Source organism: Phyllostomus discolor, chromosome 3 (genome assembly GCF_004126475.2).
Source record: "Phyllostomus discolor isolate MPI-MPIP mPhyDis1 chromosome 3, mPhyDis1.pri.v3, whole genome shotgun sequence".
Taxonomy (NCBI): Eukaryota; Metazoa; Chordata; class Mammalia; order Chiroptera; family Phyllostomidae; genus Phyllostomus; species Phyllostomus discolor.
The window spans coordinates 87,453,496-87,481,380 of NC_040905.2; the positions used below are offsets into that span (position 1 = coordinate 87,453,496).

Here is a 27,885-nt window from a genome sequence, read left to right on the forward strand (position 1 = left end):
AGTAGATCATGTCAGGAATCATTTCTCAAAGTTAACTCAGGCTTCCAGCTGAGGCATTTGTTTTCCCCAGGTATGGATCTCATTCTCAGTTATTTATTAATCTCTTATCTCAAGCCTCAGGCTCATACCAGTTGCCTTGACTCATACCAGTCAAGGATATGATCTGACTTGCCTTTTAACCTTGAAGATGATGTGAATATTGCATGCACTGTAGCCCCAAGTTTTGATCTAACTCAATCATTTATTGAGCATCTGTTATATTCTTACAGATGGGAGAGAAGTAGAAATCTCAGGGAGGCATGGAGTGTAATATAAGACAAAGACACGGGCTCTGCTTTCAAGGATCTTATAGTCTAGTTGAGGAGATGGGATTGGTTATGTCAAAAGATGACCAGCAGCCCAGGGTAGCACATATGCGTCGGAGGAAGGACATAGAGAGTTGGTTTCATCAGGAATTACTATATGTTTTTAGTGAAAAGGCTTAGGGATATATTTATTTATGTCCTAAACACATCATGAAGTGGATATGGAATAGGAACGTAAATTATTGCTAAGAAAGAAATAAGTTGACAGGAAGCTTATATAATGGTTAGAATTTTGAACAATTAAAGAGGCTTACATGTTGACCTGGATTCATAGAAATGAATCATAGGCCCTTTTGAATTAGCAGGGCAGGAAGAGTATAATTCATGCAGGAAACCATTTCCATCCTCCATAGATTTTTCAATTGAGATAGTCTTCATGTTATAGTTTAAATTCATTAGATTTTATTGTTCCTTTTTAAATTAAATGACCAGAAAGTTAAAAACCTTGAATAAGTTACAGTAATACAGTTTATAGGAATTGCTTCTTCATAAGAAGGACACTAATGTATTCAGTGTGATGGGGTCAAGTTAGTCTTGAATGTTTTCTGCCAATTGTAGTTTCCAACATTTATGATAAAGTGAAGATATCGCCATTAGAGGTTTTGAAAATAAAAACAGAGTCAAGGAAGAGAACTTATCGTAAAGACAAAAGGGAAATGATATTTTAAAAGAGAAAGAATGGAAGAAGCGAAGAGACTAAAGAAAATGTAGTAAGTTGCAAAGCCAATGGCCCCACAGAATTCAGAACTCATGGCTTTAGTTCAGACACCTTTAGCTTCTTTGGTTCAGATTGCCCTTGAAGACTTATCAGAATCTGCTTACAAGTAAAGGTGATATTTACCATGAAACCTGTAATTATTTTAATGTTAATATTATAGTTTATTTATTCATAACATTCTACTTGGTATACACTTGTGCCCACCTGGGCTTTTCATTTCTTGCCCCATTTGGGTAATGTACAAGCATAGGTACATTTGGGGTCCATTACAAGATTCTTTTACTTGTAATCAGTGAAGGTCAGATGTGACCTTCACTGAAGACCATCAAAGTTACTTAGTTACTTCTCAAAATTAAGTCTTAAAATATATACGAATCCTTTTATTTCCTTTTCATCCATATTTCAAGCATATGTTTTAAATCACTTGATGATATAACCTTTCTCATTTCTAAACTGTGTTTGTATTACTCTCCATGAACTTGTTGAAGCAGGATGATCTTCAGTTATGTTAGGCAGTAATAATCTGCTAATTACTGAGGGTTCATTCTGGGGTTTTCCCAGACATACATTGTTTTTCTAATGAAGTTTGCTGAGATGGGTCTCTTTGCCAGCCTGCACCGGCAGGCCCTAGGAATTGTGCTTTTTATTCACTGGGACACTACTCTTCCAAAGAGTTCTTAGCAGAGCCCTTTGAGAATTGGGTTCTGTTATTGCTCTTTTGCTCCTGACGCCTGCACCTTCCTTTGTGACATCTGTTGCCCGACTCCCAGCACATCTTGGACCCTCCCTTTGCTGCTCCCAAATGTCTATCTGCTCATGGTCCCCTCACTTTGCCCACAGCTGAGATGAATCCCAGCTCTACAACAACCGTGACCCATGTTTAAGCAGGGCTACTTACTGAGAGTAAAGGAATGCCAATGAGAAGAAAGCCTTAAACTTTTAAATGAATTTACAGAATAACTATTAATTAAGCCGTTGAAAGTATCTATAGGTTCTCTTCAGAAACAACATAATTTTTTTCTAATTAAAACAATATTTTTATAGCAAAGCTTTCATGGTTTTCCTGTATTTATAATTGCTGGTATTGCAACTGTTTTGCAACTCTGGGATTTTCCTTTGCAAGTGTATAGTTTAAAAATCCAATGGGATGATCTTGATCTTTTATTTCTTGTTTTTTTATATTGGGAAAATTATTCCAAGATCCAGAACAATTGATTTGCATAATCTGAGCTTTATTTTCCCTATAGTTTATTCATTTATTCAATTAGTCAATCAGTAGTTAAGAAGTTAAGTGCAGCATCTGTGGCAAGAACATGTAGAGAGGAACAGTGTGCTATTTTGACTTGAGGGAATTCTCTACCGAGGGAAGAGATGAGCCAGAAAATGGTGAGTAAGATAGTGTGTTACTACTCTGACAAAGTCCATGTCATCTACTCCCAGGATGCCTCAGGGGTTATGGGTACAAAGATGAATATCTCCACTGGCCTGGCAGCTCTTCTAGAAAGAAGAAATATTTGATTCTTTTTGTTTGTTTGTTTTCTTTTGTTTTAAAAAATTTTATTGAATTGATTGGGGTGACATTGGTTAATAAAATTGTACAGGCTTCAAATATACAATTCTATAATACATCATCTGTATATTGCATTGTATATTCACCACCCAAAGTCAAGTCTCTTTCCATCACCATTTATCCCTTTACCCTTTTCTATCTCCCCATCCCCCCCCTGCCCTCCCTCCTTTCCTCTGGTAATCACCATACTGTTGTCTGTGTCCATGAGATTTTTTTGTGGGGGTGCTTAATTCCTTCATGTGTTTCACCCAGCCCCACAACTCCCTCCCTCTGAAAGCTGTCAGCCTGTTTTTTGTGAGTCTGTTTCTATTTTGTGTGTTTGTTTATTTTGTTCGTGAGAGTCCACATGTAAGGGAAATCATATGGCCTTTGTATTTCTCTGACTGGCTATTTCACTTAGCATAACACCGTCCAGGTCCATCCATTCTGTCAAAGGAGGTAAGATTTCTTTCTTTTTTATGGCCTTGTAGTATTCCCTGTATAAATGAAGCACAGCTTTGTTTTTTTAACAAACTGTAGAAATGATCCCTGAAAGTATAGCCTTTGAACCACAGCTTTTTAATCCACTCATCTACTGATGGACATGGGCTGCTTCCAAATCTTGGCTATTGTAAGTAATGCTGCAATGAACATAGGGGTGCATACATTCCTTTGAATTTGTGTTTTGGGTTTCTTCAGATATATTCCCAGAAGTGGAATCACTGGGTCATAAGGCATTTCCATTTTTAACTTTTTGAGGAAACCCCATACTATTTTCCACAGTAAATTGTACCAATCTGCATTTCTACCAACAGTGCGCATCCTCACCAACACATTTATTGATTTATTGATGATAGCCGGTATTATTGATTCTGGCAGGTTTGAGGTGATATCTCATTGTGTTTTTAATTTACATTTCTCTGATGATTATTGATGTTCAGCATCTTTTCATATGTCTGTGGTCCATCTGTATGTTTTCTTTGGAGAAGTGTCTATTCAGTTACTTTGCCTGTTTTTTAACTGGATTGTTTGTGTTTTTTGGTGTTAAGTTGTATAAGTTCTTTATAAATTTTGGATATTAACCCCTTATCAGATGTATCATTGACTAATATGTTCTCCCATTCAGTGGGTTGTCTTTTCATTTTGTTGATGGTTTCCTTTGCTGTGCAAAAACTTTTTAGTTTAATATAGTCCCATTTGTTTATTTTTTCTTTTGTCTATCTTTCCTGAGGAGATATATCAGAAAAAAATTACAGCGAGAAATGTCTGAGGTTTTACTGCCTCTTTTTTTTCTTCTAGCATTTTTATGGTTTTGAGTCTTACATTTAAGTGTTTAATTCAGTTTGAGTTTATTTTTGTGTATGGTATAAGAAAGTGGTCTGGTTTCATTATTTTGCAAGTATCTGTCCAATTTTCCCAACACAGTTTATTTAAGGTTGTTTTTACCTCATTGTATGTTCTCGTCTCTTTGTCAAGTATTAATTGACCATAATGGTGTGGGTTTATTTCTGGGCTCTCTATTCTGTTCCATTGATCTATATGTCTTTTTTATATCAGTGCCATGCTGTCTTGACTGCTATGGCCTTGTAGTATACTTTGATATCAGGTAGCGTGATTCCTCCAAATTTGTTCTTTATTGCCAGTGCCCTTTTGTGGTTTTATATAAATTTTTGGAATATTTTTTCTAGTTCTGTGAAATATGCCATTGGGGTCTTGATAGAAATTGCATTGAACCTATGCATGGCTTTGGGTAGTATGGACATTTTAATGATGTTAATTCTTCCTATTCTTGAAAATGGTATGTACTTCCATTTGTTTGTATCTTTTTCAGTGTCTTATAATTTTCCAAGTATAGGTCTTTTACATCATTGGTTAAATTAATTCTCAGGTATTTTTAAATGTACATGGGATTATTTTCTCATTTTCCCTTTATGATATTTCAGTATTAGTGTATAAGAATGTAACTGATTTCTGTGTATTTATTTTGTATCTTGCTACTTTACTGAGTTTTTAAATCAGTTCTAGTTTTTGGATAGAATATTTAGGGTTCTCTATATACAGTATCATGTCATCTGTAAATAAGGTAGTTCTACTTGTTCCTTTCCAATTTGGATGCTTTTTATTTCTTCTTGTCTGATTTCTGTGGCTAGGAGCTCTATCACTGTGTTGAAAAAGAGAGGTGAAAACAGATATCTCTGTCTTGTTCCTGATCATAAGGGAAATGATTTTAGTTTTTGCCCATTGAGTGCAATGCTGGTAGTGGGTTTGTCATACATAGCCTTTATTACTTAGGTTTGTTCCCTCTATTCTCACTTTACTGAGAGTTTTTATTATAAATTGGTGCTGGATTTTATTATATGCTTTCTCTGCATCTATTGATATGATCATATGGTTTTATCACTCATTTTGTTTATGTGATGTATCACATTTATTGATTTGTGGATATTGTACCAATCTTGCAATCTCTGGAATAAATCCTCCTTTATCATGGTGTATGATCTCTTTAATTGCTGGATTGGGTCTGCTAACATTTTGTTGAGTGTTTTAGTATTTACATTCATCAGGGATATTGGACTATAATTTTATTTCTTTGTAGTGTCCTTACCTGGTTTTGGAATTAGGATAATGCTGGCCTCATAAAATGAGCTTGAGAGTCTTCTCTCTTGTTGAATATTTTTGAATAGTTTGAGGAGGAAACATGTTAGATCTTTTCTGAATGTTTGGTACTGTAAAATTCACCTGTGACTCTATCCAGTCCAGGACTTTTATTTGTTGGGAGTTTTTTGATTAATCTCAATTTCATTAGTTATAATTGGTCTATTCAGATTCTCTGATTTTTTCTGATTCAGCTTGGGAGATTGTATATTTCTAGGAATTTATCTGTTTTGTCTAAATTGCCCACTTTGTTGTTATATAGTTGTTTGTAATATTTTCTTACAATTCTTTTTTATTTCTGTGATGTCAGTTGTTACTTCTCTTTTATTTCTGATTTTATTTATTTGGGTCTTCTCTCTTTTTTTATTGCTGAGTCTGGTTAAAGCTTTGTCAATTTTATTTATCTTTTCAAAGAACTAGTTCTTGTTTTTATTGATCTTTTGCATAGTGTTCTATTCTATTTCATCTACTTCTGCTCTGATCTTTATTATTCCCTTTCTTCTACTCACTTTGATATTTGTTTGTCGTTCTTTTTCTAGTCCCTTTAGGTGTAAGATTAGATTATTTATTTGAAATTTTTTTCTTGCTTTTTTATGTAGGCCTGTAATGCTATGAATTTTCCTGTTAGGACTGCTTCCGCTGTGTTCCGTAGGTTTTGGGTTGTTGTGTTCTCATTTTCATTTGTTTCAAGGTAGTTTTAATTTTTTCTTTGGTATCATAGTTAACCCACTCATTGTTTAATAACATGTTATTTAGTTTTCATGTATTTGTGTGTTTTTCAGATTTTTTTCTTCCAATTGATTTCTAATTTCATACCATTATGGTCAGAGAAGATACTTGACATGATTTCAGTCTTCTTAAATTTATTGAGACTTGTTTTGTGACCTAACATGTGGTCTCTCCTAGATAATGTTCCATGTTCACATGAAAAGAATGTATGTTCTGCTGCTTTGGTGTGAAATGCTCTGAAAATATCCATTAAACCCATCTCATCTAGTGTGTCATTTAAGGCCACTGTTTCCTTGTTCATTTTCTATCTGGAACATCTACCTGTTAATGTTAGTGGGGTGCTAAAATTCCCTGCTATGACTGTATTTCTGTTGATATCTTCCCTTTGTCTATCAAGATTGGCTTTGTATATTTAGGTGCTCCTATATTGGGTACATAAATGTTCATAAGCATTTTATTTTGTTGTTGGATTGCTCCCCTTACCATTATGTAGTGTCCTTCTTTGTCTCATATTATAGCCTTTGTGTGGAAGTCTATTTTTTTCTGATATAAATATTACTATCCCAGCTTTTTCTTTCATTTCCATTCGCATGAAATATATTTTTCCATTCCTTTAATTTTAGTCTAGATGTATCTTTCATTCTCAGGTGGGTCTCTTGGAGGCAGCATATATATATATGGGTCTTGTTTTCTTACTCATTAGCTACCCTATATCCTTTGATTGGAGTATTTTTAAAATATATTTTATTGATTATGGTATTACAGTTGTCCCTTTTTTTCTCCTTTTTATTCCCCTCCACCTGGTACCCCCCCACCAGCATTCCCCCACCTTAGTTCATGTCCATGGATCATACATATAAGTTCTTTGGCTTCTCAATTTCCCATACTATTCTTAAAACCTCCACCACCAGTCTATTTTGTACCTACCACATATGCTTCTTATTCCCTGTACTTTATCTCCCATTTTCTGCACTTCACCCCCCACGCTGATAACCCTCCATCTGATTTCTATTTTTGTGAATCTGTTCCTGTTCTAGTTGTTTGCTTAGTTCATTTTTTATTTTGTTTTTTTTTTAGGTTCAGTTGATAGTTGTGAGTTTGTTGTCATTTTATTGTTCATATTTTCCATCTTCTTTTTCTTGAATAAGTCCCTTTAACATTTCGTATAATAAGGGCTAGGTGATGATGAACTTCTTTAACTTGACCTTATCTGGGAAGCACTTTATCTGCTCTTCCATTCTAAATGATAGCTTTGGTAGATAGAGTAATCTTGAATGTGAGTCTTTGCCTTTCATGACTTCAAATACCTCTTTCCAGACCATTATTTCCTGTAAGGTTTCTTTTGAGGAATCAGCTAATAGTCTTATGGGAACTCTTTTGTAGGTAACTATCTCCTTTCCTCTTGCTGCTTTTAAAATCCTCTCCTTGTCTTTAATTTTGGGTAATGTAATTATGACATGCCTTGGTGTGTGCTTCCGTGGGTCCAACTTCTTTGGGACTCTCTGAGCTTCCTGAACTTATTGGAAGTCTATTTCCTTTGCCAGATTGGGGAAGTTCTCCTTCATTATTTTTTCAAATAAGTTTTCCATTTCTTGCTCTTCCTCTTCTCCTTCTGGCACCCCAGTGATTTGGATGTTGGAATGTCTAAAGTTGTCCTGGAGGTTATTAAGCCTCTCTTAATTTTTTTGAATTCTTATTTCTTCATTCTGTTCTAGTTGAATATTTATTTCCTCCTCCTGGTCCAAACTGTTGATTTGAGTCCTGGCTTCCTTCCTGTTGACTGTTGGTTCCCTGTATATTTTCCTTTATTTCACTTTACACAGGCTTCACTTCTTCCTCTATTTTGTGACCACACTCAACAATTTCTGTGCGCATCCTGATTACCAGTGTTTTGAACCCTGCATTTGATAGGTTGGCTATCTCTTCATCACTTAGTTGTATATTTTCTGGGGCTTTGATTGGAGTATTTAAACCATTTAAATGTAATGTGATTATTGATATCCTCAACCATTGTGGCTCATTTGGTTGTGTATTGTCTCACAAAATGAAAGGTCACTGATTTGACTCCTGGTCAGGACAGATGGCTGGATTGTGGGTTTGGTCTCTGGTTGGGGTGCTTATGAGAGTCAACCAATTGGTTTTTCTCTCTTACATCGATGTTTCTCTCCCTCTCTTTCTCCTTCCCTTCCCCTATCTCTACAAATAAATGAATAACATTAAAACAGTAATTATTGATAGGTATGCATTAATTGTCATTTTGTTCTTTATAAGTATATTCCTCTATTCCTTTCTCCTTCTCCTCTTCCTCTTTCTCCTCCTTCTTCATCTTATTCAAGACAACCCTTTAATATTTCTTATTTGGTGGTAATAAACTCCTTTAGCTTTTCTTCTCCGAGAAGCTCCTTATTTCTTCTTCAATTTTACATAATAGGCTTGCTGGCTAAAGTAGTCTTGGTTGTAGGTTCTTGTTGTTCCTCACTTTAAATATCTCTTGCCAGTCCCTTCTTGCCTGAAATGTTCCTGTTGTGAAATCAGCTGAGAGTCTAATGGGTACTCCCTTGTAAGTAACTGTCTTTCTTTTGTTGCTTTTAAGATTCTTTCTTTGTCTTTATCCTTTGCCATTTTAATTATGATGTGTCTCAGTGTGGGCCTCTTTGGGCTCATCTTCTTTGAGAGTCTCTGTGCTTTCTGAATTTGTATGTCTTTCTCCTTCACCACATTAGGGAAGTTCATTATTTCTTCAAATAGGTTCTTGATTCCTTGTTCTCTCACTTCTCCTTCTGGTACCCGTATGATATGGATGTTGTTATGCTTAATGTTTTCTCAAATGTCCCTTAAACTATCCTTATTTTTTTAAATTCTTTTTTTCTTTTGCTGCTCTGATTGTTTTCTGCTACCTTGTCTCCCAGATTGCTGATTCAATCTAACCTATCGCTTATTCTTTCTAGTGTATTCTTTATTTCAAGTATAGGGAAGAATAAATGGTGATGGAAGGAGACTTGACTTGGGGTGGTGAACACACAATACAAATGATGTATTATACAGTACAGATGATGTATTATACAGTACAGATGATGTATTATAAAATTGTAACCTGAAACCTACATAATTTTATTAAGCAGTGCCACCCCAATAAATTCAATAAAGATAGAAATAAATAAATGAAACATTCTATCAGCAAACCCATTTATCTTTACCATAAGAAGTCAAACTTAAGAACTAATACTACTTAACTGCTATTGCTGTAGTTAGAATGAGGAATAAAACTAAATTATTGATAAATGATAGGGGCATGTATTTCTCAACTATTTATTTCATTTTCCAATGTTACAATAAAATGTAAAAAGTTTACTCTTTTAGGACTAGCCAACTAAAAATTGGCTATTTCCTATTTTCTGATAGAAGGTTTTCCTAAAATATAAAAGCAATAAGCAATTTAAAATGATAGGACTATAATAAGTAGGTACAGTCAGCATCACTGGCTGAAATGAACTTAAAAGTACTTTGAAAAGCAGATAAAAATGCCAAATGATATGTTTTTAAAAAGTTGTAAATGCACCCTAATTATACAAAACTTACATGAGGTGGGAGATGACCACTCTTGCAGCAATCTTGCCACTGGGAAATAGACTTAAGTCTGAAAAATAATGAAAAGTAAATTTAAAAAAACATTTCTGATAAGCAGATGAAGCATAATTGGCTGATGAGGAGAGAAATAACTGTAGTGTTCATAAAACCTATAAAACTATGCCCTATTTTAAACTAACAAGTGAAAGTCATCCCTAGAGCTTTTAAAAAATGAAAGAAATGTTTTAAGGGCATATAGGAATGCACAACTGCCTCATGGCTCATGAAAAGTATTAAATCTTGATAATACTGTGACTTGAGATTTACATTTTTCAACAGGATTTTTCAATGGGATTTTTACTTTTCCCATTGACCAATTCTAAACGTGCTGGAGAAGTCTTACCAGACTCCAATCATTTCTTCTTCAAATGAGTTTTTCTTTCCTTAACTTCTCTGTTAAAGTTCACATTCCTGTCTATGCTTTTTATTCTCTAAATCTCTTCCTTCCTTCCTTCCTTTCTTCCTTCCATCCTTCCATCACTCATTTATCCATTTGCCCTCCTCTTTGCCAGGTACCAAAGATACCACAGAAAACTAGAAATGCACCATGGCACTGAAGAAATTGGGGGATGACTATTTATCTGTCATTAGCTCTTTTGCCACAGGTATTAAATAACTTTTATGAGGCCTGTGTCTAATCTGCTCCTCTGATATAGAGGTTGAGTAAATGTAACTCACTGTGAGCACCTACTCCCTGGAATGAAAAGGAGCATTCACAAATTGCCTTATTAAAGTATTGGTCATTTCACCACTCCTTTAGTGTTAAACTTTTATTAAAAGCCCTAGGGTTTATAATTTGTATATTTGCAAATTATATGTAGATTGCCACTCTATGTAGAGTGGCACCAGCTGCAGAAAACAAATGTGACTTCATCTTTATTATTTTTTATATGTAGAGTTTATAATATGGCAAAAGACAAACTGATAGGGTCTTGAATTTTTGGCCCAATATTATCCTAAGGAGAAGCTATTGATGCAATCACTCTATGACCTTGAGCATGCACTTAATTTTTCTGGACCACAGCATCATCACCTGTAAAATTAGATATTGGCCCATCTTTCTGCTAATGGCTATGTTCACACAAAAGTTAGTGAATCTTAGGTATTCTGAAAGTTTCTAAGGAAAAATATGGAAAACACAACTCTCCTTATAAGCATGTGCCGATGCATTTGCTTCTCTGGCTGACATTTCTGAAAGGGATGTAAAGCAGAGTGACTCATCGGTGATCAAAGTGACTCATCGGTGATCAAAGTTCGACATTGAACCAGAATAGACTTTACCTGTCTCTATCTCTTTCTGTCCCCATGGCACCCAGGTCCCAGATTTCCCTATAAATGGCAAAGAATGACAAGTAAGGAAGTGCAGAGAAGTAAGAAGAGAGAGTTATGAATAATGTGAGTGAAGGAAAGTAGTATGGAGAATGTCTCTTAATTTTCCTATCAATGTCCAATTGTTCTTGAACTGTTATTTAGGGTCAGACAGGGTCACTTCCTGAATAAAAGATCTGTCTGGCTACCACAGGAAGTGGTGTTGCTACTTCAGCATGTGGCACTTTATCTACTGAAACAAAGCCCTATTTTAAGAGTGATGAAGTTGGGGTTTGGGTTGTGGCTTCTTACATTCTCATGTATATGTGATTGCTGAGGAAGCGGAGGTGGAAGGAAAGGCTGCCCAAGAATTTTCTCCTGCATGTCCTGGCCAAATGCAACTTTGAATAATTACCTTCTTCCACCTACTTACACTTCCTCAGCAGTTTCCTCACATTTTGCCTCAAATCTTCAAAGCTTTAGACCATGTGGACTTAAAACCACAAGGATAAATGTGTGCAAATTCCTTTGTGGCACAAAGGAATGTCTGATGCCCACTGATGTCTGTGGTCACTCTGCATCCTGGCGTGGATTTGTGGTTCAGAACTGCGTAACCTTGGGAAGAGTGGCAGTTGACTCCTGATGCCACTGATTATTTGAAACAACTGTATGGTATAAATGTGGAAATACCTCAGGCACTCTCTCATTCAGATTATCAGTTTGACCGGGAAATAGTTTAGTCACTTGCAGAATCTAACTTTTAGTGAATTTACATTTCAAGAAGTATTTGTTGCTTCAACACACAAATGGAATACTGTTTTAGAAAGAGTCTGTTTTACCTGACAGAGAGGTGATCTGACCGTAGGTAAGAAACCTGAGTTCTGGTGCTCGTGTTTGACCGCCTGCATACTAGCTCTGTGATCATGGTCAAGTCACCATAACCTGGGACAATTACTTTGTCCATAAAATGAAAGATTTTGATGGGATCCCATAATGTCTTATACTGTAACTTTCTGTTCTATTTTTGAGCACAAAAGCTGCGTAGAACCCAGGACATATGTGGTATTTTGGAAACTATTGGAAGCCAAATAAATGCTAAAAACTTAATTATATGATCTATTTTGAAGTATTTAAAAACAGAGGAATGTTGTGTGTGTTTTCATAGAACCTGGATAGATGCAGAAATTCTTTTCCTCATAGGGTCTTAGTTCCTCTGTGTTTTCATCTCTAAGAAATGGCCTTTGATAAAAAGGGTGGCTCGACTTGGATTGCTCAGCTGTGTCCTAATAGTGAGTATCTCAGAAATTGAGGGTTAGCATAATGACCCAGAGTTAGGGAAACAGGTGATCATGTATGTGTCCCTTGTCATGCCAGCGATGGGGACAGAATGAGTGCTGTCATCTTTCCTACCATATCAGAACACACAATTGAAAAGGACCTTCCCAAGAGAGGGACTGTGCAAATTCTTAGGCTTCCCATTATTGTCCCACTCCCATGCAACGAGACCGAAGAGTCTGATGACACTCAGCATCCTGCTCGCTTCATGTCACAGAATTATATTTTTCTCTTTCTTTTTATTGCAGTTGATTTTTTCTTTCTAAAGGAAATTGACTTCTTTTGTCATTTATGGTGTTGCAGTTGGATTTTTTCCCTGCTCATTTTAACGAGGGATTGGTTAAACCTGAAATGTTCAGCTTCTTTAATCAGTATTGTTGATTGAAAAAAAATTAATAAGTCCCCCTTTGTTCCTGGGCTGTTGAAGTTCTATTTTCTTGTTCACTTTTTTCAAACCTGTTCACTCTTGGACTGCCTGAGCTCTCATGAAGTATTTGGATATTTTACCTTCCACCATGATATTCAACACTATTTCTGATGTGGCTCCAAAATTCCTCTTCCACTCCTTTTTCTACTCGTGTGTTTCAGAAGACCTTGTCCATTTGCCATTCCCTCTGTGATGTTCTTCTCTCTTGCCTTTGCTCTTACTACTTCTTCTGGGTGCAACCTCCCCAGCTTCATGTACTCAGCAAAATCTTCAGTCATGTTATCGCTTATGCCCACTCACTAGTTGGAAACACTTTCTGAATGCCCATACTTATTTTGTAACTTTCTATGGGCCCTAGTCGTTTGTTAAATTGTCTTGTCATTATCATCCACACGATACTACTTTCACATTACATTGTCAAGTCTTTGAGGGCAAAGATGGTTTTCACCAGCGTTTGGTGATTGGCAGAATAAATGTTTGTTCTTCAGCAAAGGCTTTGAAAAATTACTGTGTGAAATATTGTTAAAATGATTACATTATTAGGACAGTTGGCAAAAATAGAATTAGGTCTGTAGATTAGATAGTAGTATTGTATTAGTGTTAAATTTTCCCATTTAGATAATTGTGTTAGAATTTTATAGGTGAATGTCCTTATTCTCAGGAAATGTACATTGAGGTATTTAGAGGAATAGGGGCATGATGTGCACAAATTACTCTCAACTGGTTACAATATGCATCTACTCTAATATATTACATTTATGTGTATATATAGATAGAGACTGATAAAGTAAATGTGGCAAAATGTGAGGAACTGGCAAATCTGGGCGAAGAGCATTCTATCTTTCATTTTTGTAGCTCTCAAATAAATTTGAAGTTATTTTAAAGTAAAAAGTTTAAAAAAATAATTAAATGTTATCTATAACAAATGTTATATATAACCACCCAACCAGAAATAATCATAGAAAACTAGTTCAACTGCAGGAAAATTAAAAAAGAAAACATTTATTTGTAGGTGAAAAGGTGACCCAGAGAGGAGTCCAGAACCCACTCACAAAACACTCTGTGCACGCTCCGTGCCACAGAACACACAATGAACACACGGTGAACTCTCTGGGTCTTTGTGAGGCAGGCCACTTCTCCGGAGAGTCAAATGCTGAATGGTTAAGGATAAATGGCAGGATAATCTGGGGCAGTGCTGTGTGTGGAGAAGCAGCAGATGCACCTTCAGATGCAGGCATCCTGAGGATCATGCCTCTAGGAACAAAATAACTCAAACTGCAATTAGAAGGTGATGGGCTCTTGCCAGAAGTTATAATGTAGGGAAAAGATTTAGGATTCACTGCAGGCGGTTTCTTCTGTGTGCTAGTGCCAGTGAAGATGCAGCAAAATAGTGGGCATTATTGAGAGCTCTTTTGGAAGTCAAACAAAGTATTTTTGGTATAGACATTAAAATACAGACATATTGGTTATCTATTGCTGTGTAACAAAGTACCTAAAAACTTAGTGGCTTAAGCCCACAAACATTTATTACCTCACTGTTTCTGTGGGTCAGGAATTTGGGAGAAGCTTGGCTGTGGTTCTGGCTCAGGTTCTCACAAGGCTGGAGTCACCATGTCAGCAGGTGCTGTGGTCACTGGAAGGCTTGGCAGGGGCTGGAGGATCCACTCACACGGCTGTCGGCTGGAGGCCTCAGTGCCTCACTTTGTGCATATCTTCATATCTCCTGCTTTAGTGTCCTGATGACTTGGAAGCTGAATGGTGATCCAAGAGGCAAGATGCAAAGTGCAGTGCCTTCAGTGGCCTAGGCTTGGAAGTACACTCTGTCGTTTTTGCCATGTCCCATTGGTTACAGAAGTCCCCTGTATTCACTGGATAAGGGGCTCACAGAGGGCAGGGGTCATTAGAAACTGGCCCGTCGTCTAGCTATACCAATAGGATACAGTTAGGGCTGCTGGAGCACAGTTGTTGAAAAAAGGAAAAAAGGAGTACGTTTCATAAAAGGGATAAAAAGGGCTTTTCAAAAAAAAAATTTTGGTGGAAAGGCCAAAAGAGAAAAAAAAGGACTCTTTAGGTTGAGAACAATGAATGGGTATGTTATTGTGGAATATTAAATCATGAGAAGTTTAAGGAAATTTGATTTTACCCACCAAATTCTGGAGTGAGAAGTAGTGTTTGAAGTTTTTTTTTCTACTAAAAAAAGAGAGAGATTGTTTTCCCAGTAGGAGATAGAATGAACCGAGAAAATAGAACTGGGATTCAGAACGGTTTAAATCCCCAACAGCTGTCTCTAATGTCAACCATATTTTGTACTGTTTCTCCCAGTCCTGCTAATTTTTCCTTTCCTTGGTGTCTCATATACTTCTCATTCCTTCAGCTACTACCCTGGGATGGGCAGTTCCACCCCACACCTGAATGCACTAACCTCCACCCACTTTCTCAGCCCCCAATCTCTGTTCCCGTGTTGGATTTTACACACCTTCTCTGTGTTCATCTCCAACACAGCTCTTTTGTCAAAAATTTACCCTGCTGAAAGACTTAAGTGTATTTCACTGCACATAAGAAAAAACGCATCTTAACTCCTAGTTCTGGTGCTCAAGATCCCTCATCACCAACTCTGCCTACCTTTCCAGCACCACTTCTCAAGATTCTCCACTGTCAGGGCCTGGCTCACACCATTGTCTTTGCATCGCGGCCATGGCTTTCATTTACCCAACTGCTCTTTTTGTTGGTCCACATATGATGCTGAGGGTAGATTGCAGACACTGGTCATTAGCCAAACTCATTCAAACCTCTGCTCTAATTGTCTGATTTCAGGTGAAATATTTAATCTTAGCAATGAGATTACATATATAAGATGAGAGGCATGCGGTAAGTAACTCAGTGATTTCTGGTTTTCTTTTGTGAGCTTTCATTCACGTTTGACCTCTGTCATGAGCCCTTGCTACTCACATTGACTTTTTTCCCTCCTCTTAAAACTCTAGTGATTTATTGCCACATTGGCTCATCAGACAAATATCACATTTTACTTATAATTTTTCTCCCTAGTACATTTTGAGCTGTTGAGGGCAGCAACCCTGCCTTTTAAGTCTCAATAATCCTCACAGTTGTCTGCACTATAGACCCTTAGTGAGTTTTGTTTGGGGATTTTCCCCACATGTTGTGGGTGATGGATTCATAGGGACATTGTAGAGTACTTCCCAAAGTTGATGACGAGTGGGAACTAAGCCCTCCCCAGGCAATCTCTGTGGGGTTGGCTGGGTAAGCTGATGAAGCTGCACCTCTATTCCCACAGCATCCTCTTCTGCTCTTATTCTTGGCTGCATCACGTGTGTTGAAATGGCCTGTTTGTGGCCCATCTCCATGTAGGGTGGTGAGCTCCCTTGGGGTAGCTCAGTGCCGGGCATCCTCGGGGCTTTGCCGAGGTTTGCTTGATGTGAAGTGCCAGAACTATTACTAAACACTCACTTCATGCTAATATCTAGGGATTTTTTTGGTTGTTTATGGAACCATTATAAATTTATAAAATAGGATTTGAGAATTTTTAAAATTAATGTTAATAGCTGCACTCATCCAACTTATATTCTTAGAAGCTTCCAAGGTAGGTAAGGGACTGCCATTACAACATGATTTAATTTTCCTTAGAAGAATATCTTTGCTGTGATATTTGATGTCTGCATAAGGACATGAGCCCCCTTCCCCTCCCCTGACAAAAAGTATATATAACCCTTGTGCTGCTCCAGATGAACATATGCTTGGGAAAAGGAACGAGCTATTAGAATACCTGGCTTTGGATGGTGAAAACAGAAATCAGTGCCTCAAGGATTTCTTTTTATCAGCAAAGTAGTATTTCCAGGGGAGTCCCCCGCTGGGCTTTCCTCAGGGCAAGCAGCAAGTGTTACTCTTTTGACATCTTTAGTACTCTGTTAAAATTGTTATCTAATACTCTATTCCCAGGCTCAAAGCTGCAGGAAGAACACAGCACACCAGGTTCTGACCCACCTGGGCAGCCTTTCTGAGTACATCAGAGAAAAGCTAGAACATCCTTTGCAGATAACAAAAGTACAGTGAAAATAGGTGGCCCTTGGTACCCCGGGGTGGGGGTGGGTTAATTTTGGAAATATGGCTATTCTTAATCAAGAGATTAGGTTTCATCTGGAGAACTGTGTGAGGATTTTAGGGAAATGAGCTTGAGAAAAAAGCTGGGTGAGGGCACCCAAGTTATTTCTCTGTGTGCCCTTAATGATGCTAGGAAGGAAATTGATTTTAGAGCTAGAGTGCATCGTCTGGAATCACTTATCCCTCTGTTGCTGCAAAAATAAATTAGCTAGTCAGCACCCCATTATCCATTTCTCCCCAATGCCCTGATAGAGAAATGACTCCCTGTCATCAGAACTCAGGACTCGTGCATTGTCTAAGAGTCTTATTCAACCTGATTATTACTGAGGTTTCTGTGGTAGCAGAAGCAAAGCCTGACTTCCTCATAGGCAGCAAGAGTTAACTCTGCCTGCTGTTCCCTCTCTCTAATAGGAGCACTTTAGCAATGCTAATCAGTTGTACTGATTTTCTGTTTTGATTTTCCCATAATAATTAAGTAAATGATATAGAATGCAATCAAGTTTGGCAGTAGGGGGTTCATGCAAATGACTTTATTTTTTTTACATTTTAAATGTGGTTAAATGGAACCGTAAAGAAAGTTATCTGAAGACCAAAGACTGTGTGGGTGGAGTAGATTAACACCCAATTTAGAGTTTTGAATATTTTCAAACTGTCTGTTTCAATAAAGTAAATCCCCACAGTCTTACCTTTATTTTTCAATAGAAATAATGCAATTTTCTGAAGACAGTATTTCATTTTCGGTTGCATTCCAGAGCGGAAGATTATAGCGTGAGACACGATGACACAGCTTAAACGAGAGAAACGAAGAAGAAAAATGTATCGAACTTTCTTCCTTCAGAGTTGACATAAAGGAAAAAAGATACCCACATTTACTCATGGAAACCTGTAGAAGAAAACGAATAAGATAGGGAAAGAATATATGTAATGCCCTATCTACTTATTATTTGGATTATTTATCAGTGCCTTTATTAACCAGCTGGAGCCAAAGAAAAGACCGTCCGTGTTTCTGAACGAGTGCAGGGCTGCCCGTCTGTAGTTCTCTGCGGTGCAGTGGCGTTGCAACAGATTGTCTGCTCCTCCCACCCCCTGCATAACATTTGAGTTATTTTCTCGACTTGTTTTTGAGTTTGCATGATCTGAGCCTCTTGCTCTAGCAATTCCTTTTGCTTTTGACATTTTACACCTGAATGTATATTATTCTAGAACTCAGTTGATTTCTGATTTTGATTTGGAAAATGTTTTGGGAATAAGAAAACAAGTGGAGCACATATATATTTTTAAATGTACTGATATTTTCCTTTTCATGAGCGCAGCCAGTCACTTTGCAATGCAGTTTGATTTTTCCGTATGCTGAATTACAAAAGCAATGAGGTGACTAAATTCTGCTTCCCCGCCCTCCCCCACCTCATTATTGCCTTAGAGAAGTTCAAGCCATCAGACAGCCCCACATCAAGTGCAAAGCAAGACGGGAAACCAAAGATCAGTATTACAGTTTTTACATGAAAAGAGAGCACTAGGGCCTGTTTTTTCCCCCTGGCAGTTTGATTCATTGCTTGCAGCATTTTCTAACTTTGCAGACTAAACACTTCTAATTGGAAAATGGATGGTTTGAATCTGAGATGGTGACTCAGGGTATAAACTTTTCAATTTGGGCCAATTGTTTGTGAGTGGATGGCCGATTACTGCTGACCAGCCCTCGTTTTGTCTTTGAGGAAAGAAGGAAAGTTAATATACACATTTCACACTTCATTGAAATGAAATACTTATCCCGACAAAGATAAAGCCATGAGGCAGAGAGGTGTTTGCCAAACTTATTTGTTAAAATCAAATGTATTAAAGGTTTTCTTATTTTGATGGATGAGGAAAGCACAAGCAGTATATTTACACATCTTCAACTATGAAATGAGGAAATAAAAATACCTACTTCTTAGGTACATTACTGTGAGGATTAAACAGATAAATCAAATAAAATGTTCAGCACTGGGTCTGGAACTCAGCAATCAGTCAGGAAATGTTAGCTGTTTATTGTCATCATTACTTTTTATTCACTCCTATTAAGTGGAATAGCTTTAGTTATATAACATTAAGCCTCAGATTTTATAGCTGCATGATGGTTAGCCTGTGAGAAGCGTCAATAGCTTGAATTAATTTACAAGCCATGTTTTCGCTACCCGTTTATGATCTACATGTTGGAATTATGTCATGGTGATTGAAACCCCCTCTAAAAATTTCATAATCTCTCACAGTAGTTTACATCATCTTTTAATTATTTTACAAATTAGTGGTATGTTTTTTCTTTTTTCCAATTAAACATTTTCTGTGGGTTTAGCCTTTGTGGGGTTAGATATAAGCAACTTGTCATAATATACTTAAATGTATTTGTCCCTATAAGCAATCTTGATTTTGAAGAATTTAATACTTCTTCATGTCATCTATTCTCTCGAATTTGAAGGATAAACTATTTCCTAAGGTTAGGTTTTTGTTGGCACTGTTGTTTATGTGTTTGTTTTCAGATAAACCTACCCTTTTAAACCACAAGTTTATTTTTTAATAAATTTGGTTCTGAAATACTAAAGGCTGATAACTTCATGGTGTGGAATGTTCGGGTAACATCTAAAAATGCAGCCGTCACTCAGAGAATAACTGCTTGGGTCACGTAATCAGGCCTGATGAGGTTGGTTTCACTGGTATACCAACAGGCAGGTTAATTTTAATTATTTACTCAGCTTTAGTTATTGCTTAGTTTCTTTTTAATTAGTAAATGGATCAGCTGTTTGTAATTCCAGGTCCATTTGTATAATGATTATATAACATCATTTTACATAGTTTTACAAACTTCTCCTTCTTCCTGTCCCTGGTGGTGAAGAGACGGGTGTGATCCCCAGGCACATGCCGTCACAGCTGTGACACGCTGGGGGTGGCCTGGCACGTGCTAGGTTTTGATAAGTGCCTGCGGTGACTCCATTTGAATATCTCACAGGAACTTCGAACTTGACATACCTAAAACTGAACTAAAGCTTATCCCCCAGAAGAGGAGAGCTTCTGGGCTTCCCCTCTCAGTGGGGGCCCACCTCTATGCAAAGGACTATACCAGAAGTCCCTTCTCTCTCTTTCACTCCCGTATTTAGTCACCAAGCCCTATTGATTCTACTTTGTAAAAATGTCCCAGATTCATTCAGTTCCCTGCAATCCCAATGCTGCTTCCTTGGTTCACCCTGCAGTCCTGTCTTTCCTGATCGTCCTCTAATAGTCTCCTCCTTCAGGCCACTCTCCCCTGCAGCCAGAGTGACCTTTCTGATGTACCTCTGCACCTTTTACTAGCTCTCCCCTATCCATGGGTGCAGTTCACCTTCTTTGCAATAGCATAGAAAACTTGTGATATGCCCACTGCCTCTTTCTCCCACTGAAGTAAGTTAACTCCCTAAGTGTGCCTGACCCTCCTCACCTTCAGCCCCTCTCTGTGGAATGTTCTCCTCCCTCTTTTATCTTCTTCACTGGCTTGTTTTGCAAAAATGCCATGTCGCTATTTGTTTTTCTATTAGGGTATCTCTTCCTCTAAATCATACCAGGCTCATTTTCTCTAACACTGACCTCCAAACAGCTTTATGCTTTTTCCCCCCAGTACATCCATATAAAAACCTCTGTGAAATAGCTGGTTTTGTTTCTATTCAGCAGATGGGAAAACTGAAGCACTAAACATAAGAAATATATGTCATGATTATTAAATTATAAACATCTTAAAGGGTAGGGACAGGAACTAGATCTGTATTTTATGTCCGGTGTGTGCACAGTGCTGAGGATAGAGTAGATATTCAGCGCGCATTGAATGAATTATTGAATGAATCTCTGTTTGAGCCTGAGGTGCTTCTCTCTTGAGTCAATGGAGCTTCTGTTTCATCATTGATGCTCTGGGACAAATGAGGCCAGATTCCTCTCTGAGCCCTCTTCTTCCAGAAGGGAAATATGCCTGGTGAGAGAATCTGGAAGGCTGTGTTGCTTTGAGTTGTCCGGGTAGAGTCCTTTCATGTTAGCTGGCGTGGATGAGAAGGGCTTTGGTTGTGGTAGCAATTAATGATGATGTGCACATTTTAGTAATTTACAAAACGGTGGCCACCCTGCACAACATAAGAAATACCTCTCTCCCCTGGACCATGAAATCTGGTGCTGCGTCTGCTTGAATACATGGCTTGTTATGCGTGTTCAGCCCTGGTGACAACTGGTACCGAAGGGTTGCTCTACTGAAAGGAATTCTGTGTGGGTCATTTTAATGAATTTCTGATTTGGATCTTTTTTCTTGTAGGTTATTCTTCAGGAAAAAAAATGGTTATTTCTTTGAACACATGCCTGGGCTTTGTCTGTTTGTTGTTATGCCACTGGGTAAGGACAGCGTCACCTCTGAATCTCGAAGACCCCAATGTGTGTAGCCACTGGGAAAGGTAATGGTTCTGAAAGTAATCATAGAACTAATTTCTGATAAATGCCTTTATATATTGTCCTTATCATTTTTATATGGAAATTAGAATTCTACAGATTGTAAAATTACTTTTATTAAAAATCATTAGCTATGCCTAATAACTCAGACAGTATTATTCACCTTGGTCTTATAGAATATATATTATGTGAATAAAACTTGATATATTGATCCTTACACAGGTGCAATTGTAAGATTCAGGGGAAACAAGAAGAGCTCATGTAAAATAAGCTCCCTCTGGGCCTCTCCCTGCTCTGAGTCTATTTGCAATAATTTGGGGAAGTTGAACTTCTGTATGGGAACCAATGAGTTAGCAGTGGAAGGGAGTATGTAATAATGTACTTGAGATGTATGGCATGAAAAAAAATTGTGCTGTAGGTGGCCTGCAAAGGACACATGATGTCTGGAAGCACTAGCAAAGCTCCATGGAGGCAGTGTCACCTGAGATGTTCTTGAAGAACTGAGATGAGTGGGGACAGAAATTGGGAAGGGTTCTGAGAATGGGAGGCGGCTTGAAGCCAGAGCTGTGCAGACCCCTAGGGACTGTGCCCAGCAAAACTAGAGCCAGTGCAGTACTGGAGGGTGGCAAGATTCAAACGATTATACAAGAGCAGATGAGGTAATGTCCAGATCGGGGCCATCTACAGTAGGAAACATAGAGGAAGTACAGAAACTAAGCCATTCTCGGAGATCTTACAGTCCCTTCTGGAACACAAAAATAGCACAAACCCCATGAGAGTGCAGTACAGTCATACACAGCCTACTCTGCTCTGATGTGCTGCTTGTATTGCTAAGAAAGTATCTTTATCTGAAAATAACATGGCAAATGTGAGTTTTTCAAGCAAACAGGAGGCATCAAGTACTAGAGAGTAATATATGTTTTTAATATGTGTAAGCATAATGACATCAAACTTTTGGTCTCTTTTTCCTGTCACCATCAGCACCGTGATCACTACCCCACAGAGCACGCATTCTCATCACTGTTGTCACTCACCAGTAGGACGCCCAAAGCTCAGAGCCTTTCTTTCAAGCGCAGCAGCTCTGTTATTCGAGGGGCACCCTGGTTCCTCACTCACAGCATTACTTTTCAATGAGGGCTTGTTCCCATCTCCACTGGCAGTATTACAACTGGGATAACAAAAATGTATTTCCCTGAGCTATCAATGAAGTTATATATCACTATGAAACTTTAAGCTGTAGAAGAGATATGTATATGTAAAAGAGTTCTATATATTTGTGGTATTAACTATATTATATAGAATTTTAGAGGAGGGACCTCCTATTTATTATCTTTACAATCACCATAGCACCTTTCATAAAACATTTCACCAACAAAGTACATATTTATTAAAGTAATAAAAATGAATCAATTAATACATGAATGGGTACTCAGCAAATTTAGAAAAGGGAGAGTCCACTGGTGGTTGAACTTCTTGCAGGATAATAGCTTTGGAATGGGAGGAAAAATGAATTTGTGAGATACAGTGAAATAAAAGTCAATAGATCTTTGTGAGATACTGATGATAGGATGTGAAGGAGGCAGAAGAATCTGAGATTTAGAACCTGCTGTGTGAGAGAGTGGAGGTGTCATTGCACATATGGAAAAATAAAAGGAAGAGAGTTGCTTTGAGAGGGAAGAGATTGGTGTGGTTTGCCCTGCTGTGTTTGTAAAATTAATCTGAAATAGGGGCCTGGAAGTGTTTGAGAATGTAGATCTGGGATCATGATAAGATGTGAACAGATGAACTCTCTGAGGGAGAGGCTATGAAGAGAAGAGAGTAAGACTTCAAATAATCTAGCACCCACTCCAGTGTACACATTTTGTCCTGATTCCTTGCTCAGTATTTGACCAAATTTGCCAACACTTACTTGCATTGTTTCATTCACCACTGACTATTCTGCATGTCTAAAACACTGCCTCGTATATGGCATGTGCTCAGTAAATAACTGTTGAGTGAGCTTTCACCTCCTAATAGGAAACAGAATGACTAATATGAACATCCGCTGGGGAGGGCAAAGAGAGATAGACAAGGGGCACATTCATTTTTAAATGTAATGTAATTCCACTGTTGCACAAGTAATTAGAGTAACCTCTAAAATGTCCACTAATGAGGCAGGGAATTGACCATGAAAAAAATAGAGAAATGATAGATATTTTTCCCGACTATATTTTTTCTACATTATATGGGCTGCTGGAAGGAAGGATAGGCAGCTACAACCTTCTTATTGATAGATTTCTGTTACAAGGCTAGATAATGATTCTTTGAAGAAAGGTAAAACAAAGTGGAATTACTTTGACAAGCGTGCAGAACAGAGCATGAATGAAAATGATCAAATAAGGGTGCAGATGACAGGTTCCTGTGTATTTTCAAAAACTAAAATGGGCTTGAAATGAAATGGGGAGAGGATGATTAGCTTCAGGGACAAAAGCCTTGGTGGGAGGGCTGAAGAGGGCTCAGTGTGGGCTTCCCTCATACTGAAACCCACCTGTCCCCAATGGTTCTGGGCCATGGGGTCACCTGGAGACTCGCTTCTCCTCCTGTGGTGTGTGGGATTGCAGTGTGAGCATCATGTGGGAGCTTGTGGGAAATTCAGGTCTCAGGCCCCACCCCCGTCCTACTGAGTGATTTATGTTCAAGTGAAAGTATGCCTCATTTTAATGTTGCAATTCTGATTCTCAGAAGTTGCACATAAAATGAAATTAAGGACAATTAATTCATTTAAAGTACACAGGGGTGCATGTTATTAAAGGAATTCTGCACAGCATCCTTTTGGAAAGTGAATAATTTCATGAATCATTCTGCCTCTTCTCTCCATCCTCTTTCCTCGTACTGTGATTTTAAGTTCTTTCATCTACTGGGGTTTCTTCTAAAGAAGACACAGAGGAGGAGAAGCCATTCTTTGCCCAACCAGCCCCTTGGGGGTGGAGCACAGACCTGGCAGTAATGGAAGCAGCAGCCCTGCAGCAAGCAGAGATAAGAAATGATGATCATTACCATACCTGATTAAAGTAACAGGATAATTTAAGCAGATAAAATGTAATTAACCACTTTGGAATCTGTCCAAGTGATGATGGCTGATTTCCTCCTGTTCTTTGACCTTAAATTATTTTGCTAGGGCTTCTCCCCGGATAATACTTAACAGGTTAAAATCACAGTGATGAAATGTTTTCAGTGTGTTGAGAAGATTAAACAAACAAGGAGATAAAGGGTTTTGCATCTGGATACTTCAAATAGTGCAAAACTGAGATCAGATTCCTTTTATACCACAACTTGCCACTCACTCTCTGCTTTAGAAGCTTCAGATCTTCTGGTAACTTTTGAGAGGAGATGGGCAGGCAGAAGGGTGTCTGGGGTGGTGACGTTAGTGCCGTCTCTAGACTGCCCACTAGCACTGGGGGCTCAGTGTTTGTGGTGAGAATGGGATTAGAATAGACCAGCAATTTTCAGCATTTTTCATCTCATGGCACACATAAACTAATGACTAAAATTCTGGGGCATACCAAAAATATCTTATTTTCTGCTGATCTGATAAAAAAAAGTAGGTATAGTGTTGATTCATTCACACTGGCTGACTATGGTTATGTCAGTTCTTATCATTTTTTAATTTGACAGTTTACGGGAAAAGAGATCAGGGCGCTTGACTAAATAGTCAGGCATTCCATGTTTTTAAAAATTCTTGCGACACGCCAGTTGAAAATCCCTGGGCTAGACAATCCCACTCTGACTTTTGGAGCAGCTGTTGATGAATGTGAAGATGTGGACTGTTAGCAAAGGTGCTATTTAATTTCAAACAGCGGCCCAGGCATTGGCCAGAGCAGCCATGATAAAGACTGGAGGGGGTGGGCCAAATATTGAGGATGTTTCCCTTCATGGTATGAGCACACAGCTTCCAGAAAACAGCCCCTAGAAAAGTGACAACTTAATTGTATAACAGTAGGTGGGTATTGATTGAGTGAATCAGGTGGAGTCACTTAGGGAGTATTTGACAGTCAAAATTTGAAGACTGTTTACTAACATAGAAAAATGTTTATGAAATATGTATTGTTAAGTTTAAAAAGTGGGTTTCAAAATCAGATACACAGCATGATTATAAGAATATGAGAAGAAAAAAACTAAACTAAAACTAAAAGAAGTACAGCAAAATGTTATTGATGGCGCTATAAGGAGTTACAGAATTCTCTCATCTCTCTTTTTTAAAATTTATTTTTGAAATCTTGTAGTGTTATTATAATACCACTGAAAATGAAAAAAGAGAGAAAGATTGTATAGAAAAGAAAAATTTATTTTAAAAAACAGAAAGAATAATAAGAACTTTGGGTCATCAGAGCTTAAAACTCTTCTCCTGTAAACTTAGGTGGAAGCCTCAGTTTCTGACCAACTGAAAAGTAATTCAGATTCAGTCAGTTCTGAATTGAGTTTGAACCTCTGAGTAATTCTAATGCAAAGAGTCAAGATTGAAGAGAAATGCTCGAGACATAGTGAATTTTATACTCCTGTTTTCCCCAAACTGCCTGTATCACATTCATGCTGTATCACATTATTTTTAGTATTTACAGGCTAGCTTTTCTTGGGAACTCTTTGAGAGCAGGAATTGCATAGAATTTGTTCAATAAATGTTTATTGAATTGGAATCCTAAATGGTTTGATTATCCTTTTATAGGAAAGAGCTTTTTATATCCTCAAACCAGAGAAGCATCCTGCAAATGCATACTGTTGGTGAGCGGCAGCTGGCAAGAAGAGGAAATTCCTGTACTTTACAATGTACTCTTATTTAAGCCCTCTTCTAAGCTGCTAGAAGTCAGTGAAAATATTTTTCATGTTTGCTTATAGAATCAGTGCCCCCATCCACATCAAATAGGATGTGCCTGGCCAGGATTATTTGCTGATGATCACTTTTGCTCTAAGGCATTCAGACCTTAACAACATACCATGCCCTTTGAAATTTTAGGAAAACTGCATCAGGCCTAGTTCCAACGAAGTAATTTAGTTAAGCTAAATTAGTACTGTAGAGCTCACTCGAGTGCATTTTTTCCCCAACTGGTGTTAATTTAGAGTGGTTTCTTATTCCAGTAGCACATGTGGAAAGTTGCTCTGTTTGCTCATGGGTAACGTAGGACCACACTTACCTCTACAACAGTTCATGCACAAAGGATGTTCATTGGCTGTGTTCTTCACCTGAAATGGAATGGAGAAATAACGAGGCAGGCCTCAAAATTTGGGAAGGACAAAAATGTGGCAAGGAAGTCCCAGAGTTTACATCAACCAAACCTGAGGACACTTCTAGGGGTCTGAGGAAAATATTAATAGCTTAATGTGAAATTTCATTCCAAGAACATTTATATTTTAATGGAGATCTCTTGCTTTACCCAAAAGGAGTTGTATTGCAGATGTAGGCAATTGCATATATACTCCATGCTTTTCTGAACCTGTTCTTGCAGGTAACAGCAGGTGTCATTGACTAGAGTAGAAGAGAATAGTCATCTAAAATGTGTGGTAGAAAATCAGAAAGCTGAGTGGGAAGGGATCTTCAAGATCACCTTGGACCCCCTGGTCTTAAGATGTGATCATAAAACCCAGGGAAGTGAGGTTACCTTCTAAAGGGCATCCAGTTTTTCAGTGTCTGGTCAGAAATACAACCCTGACTGCTTCTAATCCAGTGATCTTTTCAATAGGGCCTATTACATCTGCCAAAGATGTGGGGAGGATCCCTAAATTTACCTAGAAATCAAGTTGCAATGCCCCAAAGGGTGAACTCAAAAGTGACTCAGGGGTGTCCAACCTTTTGGCGTCTCTGGGCCACACTGTAAGAAGAAGCATTGTCTTGGGCCACACATTAAATACATTGTGACACATAATTACAAAACAAAAATCTCATAATGTTTTAAGTAAATTTACAATCTAGTGTTGGGCCACATTATGGCCATCTGGAGCCGCATGAGGCCCGTGGGCCACAGGTTGGACACCCCTGATTGTATGATTATTTCACCGATGTCCTGTTGAAGCCTACAGACTAACAGACCAGCTGGCTAAGTATGTAGTGACTAACAGACCGGCTGGGGAAAGGAGGTCCACTCTTTGTGAGGCCTGTACCACATAGCTTTTCAAATGAGGAGGTTCTGCCCTATGTCTTACCTGAATTCTTCGTGCTGAAATTTTGACCTCATTATTTCCATACTTTCTCTAGTTGATAGTTCCTTTTAATAAACTTAGGCTATTGATTTGTAGCCAGTGAATTCGTGATTGTGGCTCATTTTATTTGTTAGTGTGAACTAAAGATTTTAGTGGAAATCTTTAAAAGAATGTTAAAGAAAAGAAAAACTGTTTGGAAAGGAGGATTCTTTAGATTTGCCTATAGGTAGGAATTCAAAGCTTTGAGCATGTAATGACTGCTTTACAATGGAGAAGGGTGGCATTGAACATTGAAAGTTCTTTATATTTTATGGGTGTTTTTCACCCACATTCTTAGGCCAATAGGAGTGCATGGTTTTACTTTAATAAGAAGCTGCCAGAGAGGAGGTGGGAGGAGATAATTGGGGGGATGGGAAAGAGTCATTAAGAAACAGGTATAAAGGACACATGGACA

The 27,885-nt window shown here is 37.9% G+C and overlaps 1 protein-coding gene across 2 annotated transcripts in view; it reads left to right on the plus strand.

The window, feature by feature from the left end:
- MEGF10 (multiple EGF like domains 10) overlaps positions 1–27,885 on the plus strand; it is a 173,354-nt gene that overhangs the window by 27,940 nt on the left and 117,529 nt on the right. For both annotated transcript variants that reach the window (XM_028530034.2, XM_036020709.1), the window contains exon 2: positions 21,130–21,265. In XM_028530034.2, the coding sequence (XP_028385835.1) occupies positions 21,150–21,265 (116 nt within the window). In that variant the 5' untranslated portion in view covers positions 21,130–21,149. The remainder of the gene's footprint in view (positions 1–21,129; positions 21,266–27,885) is intronic.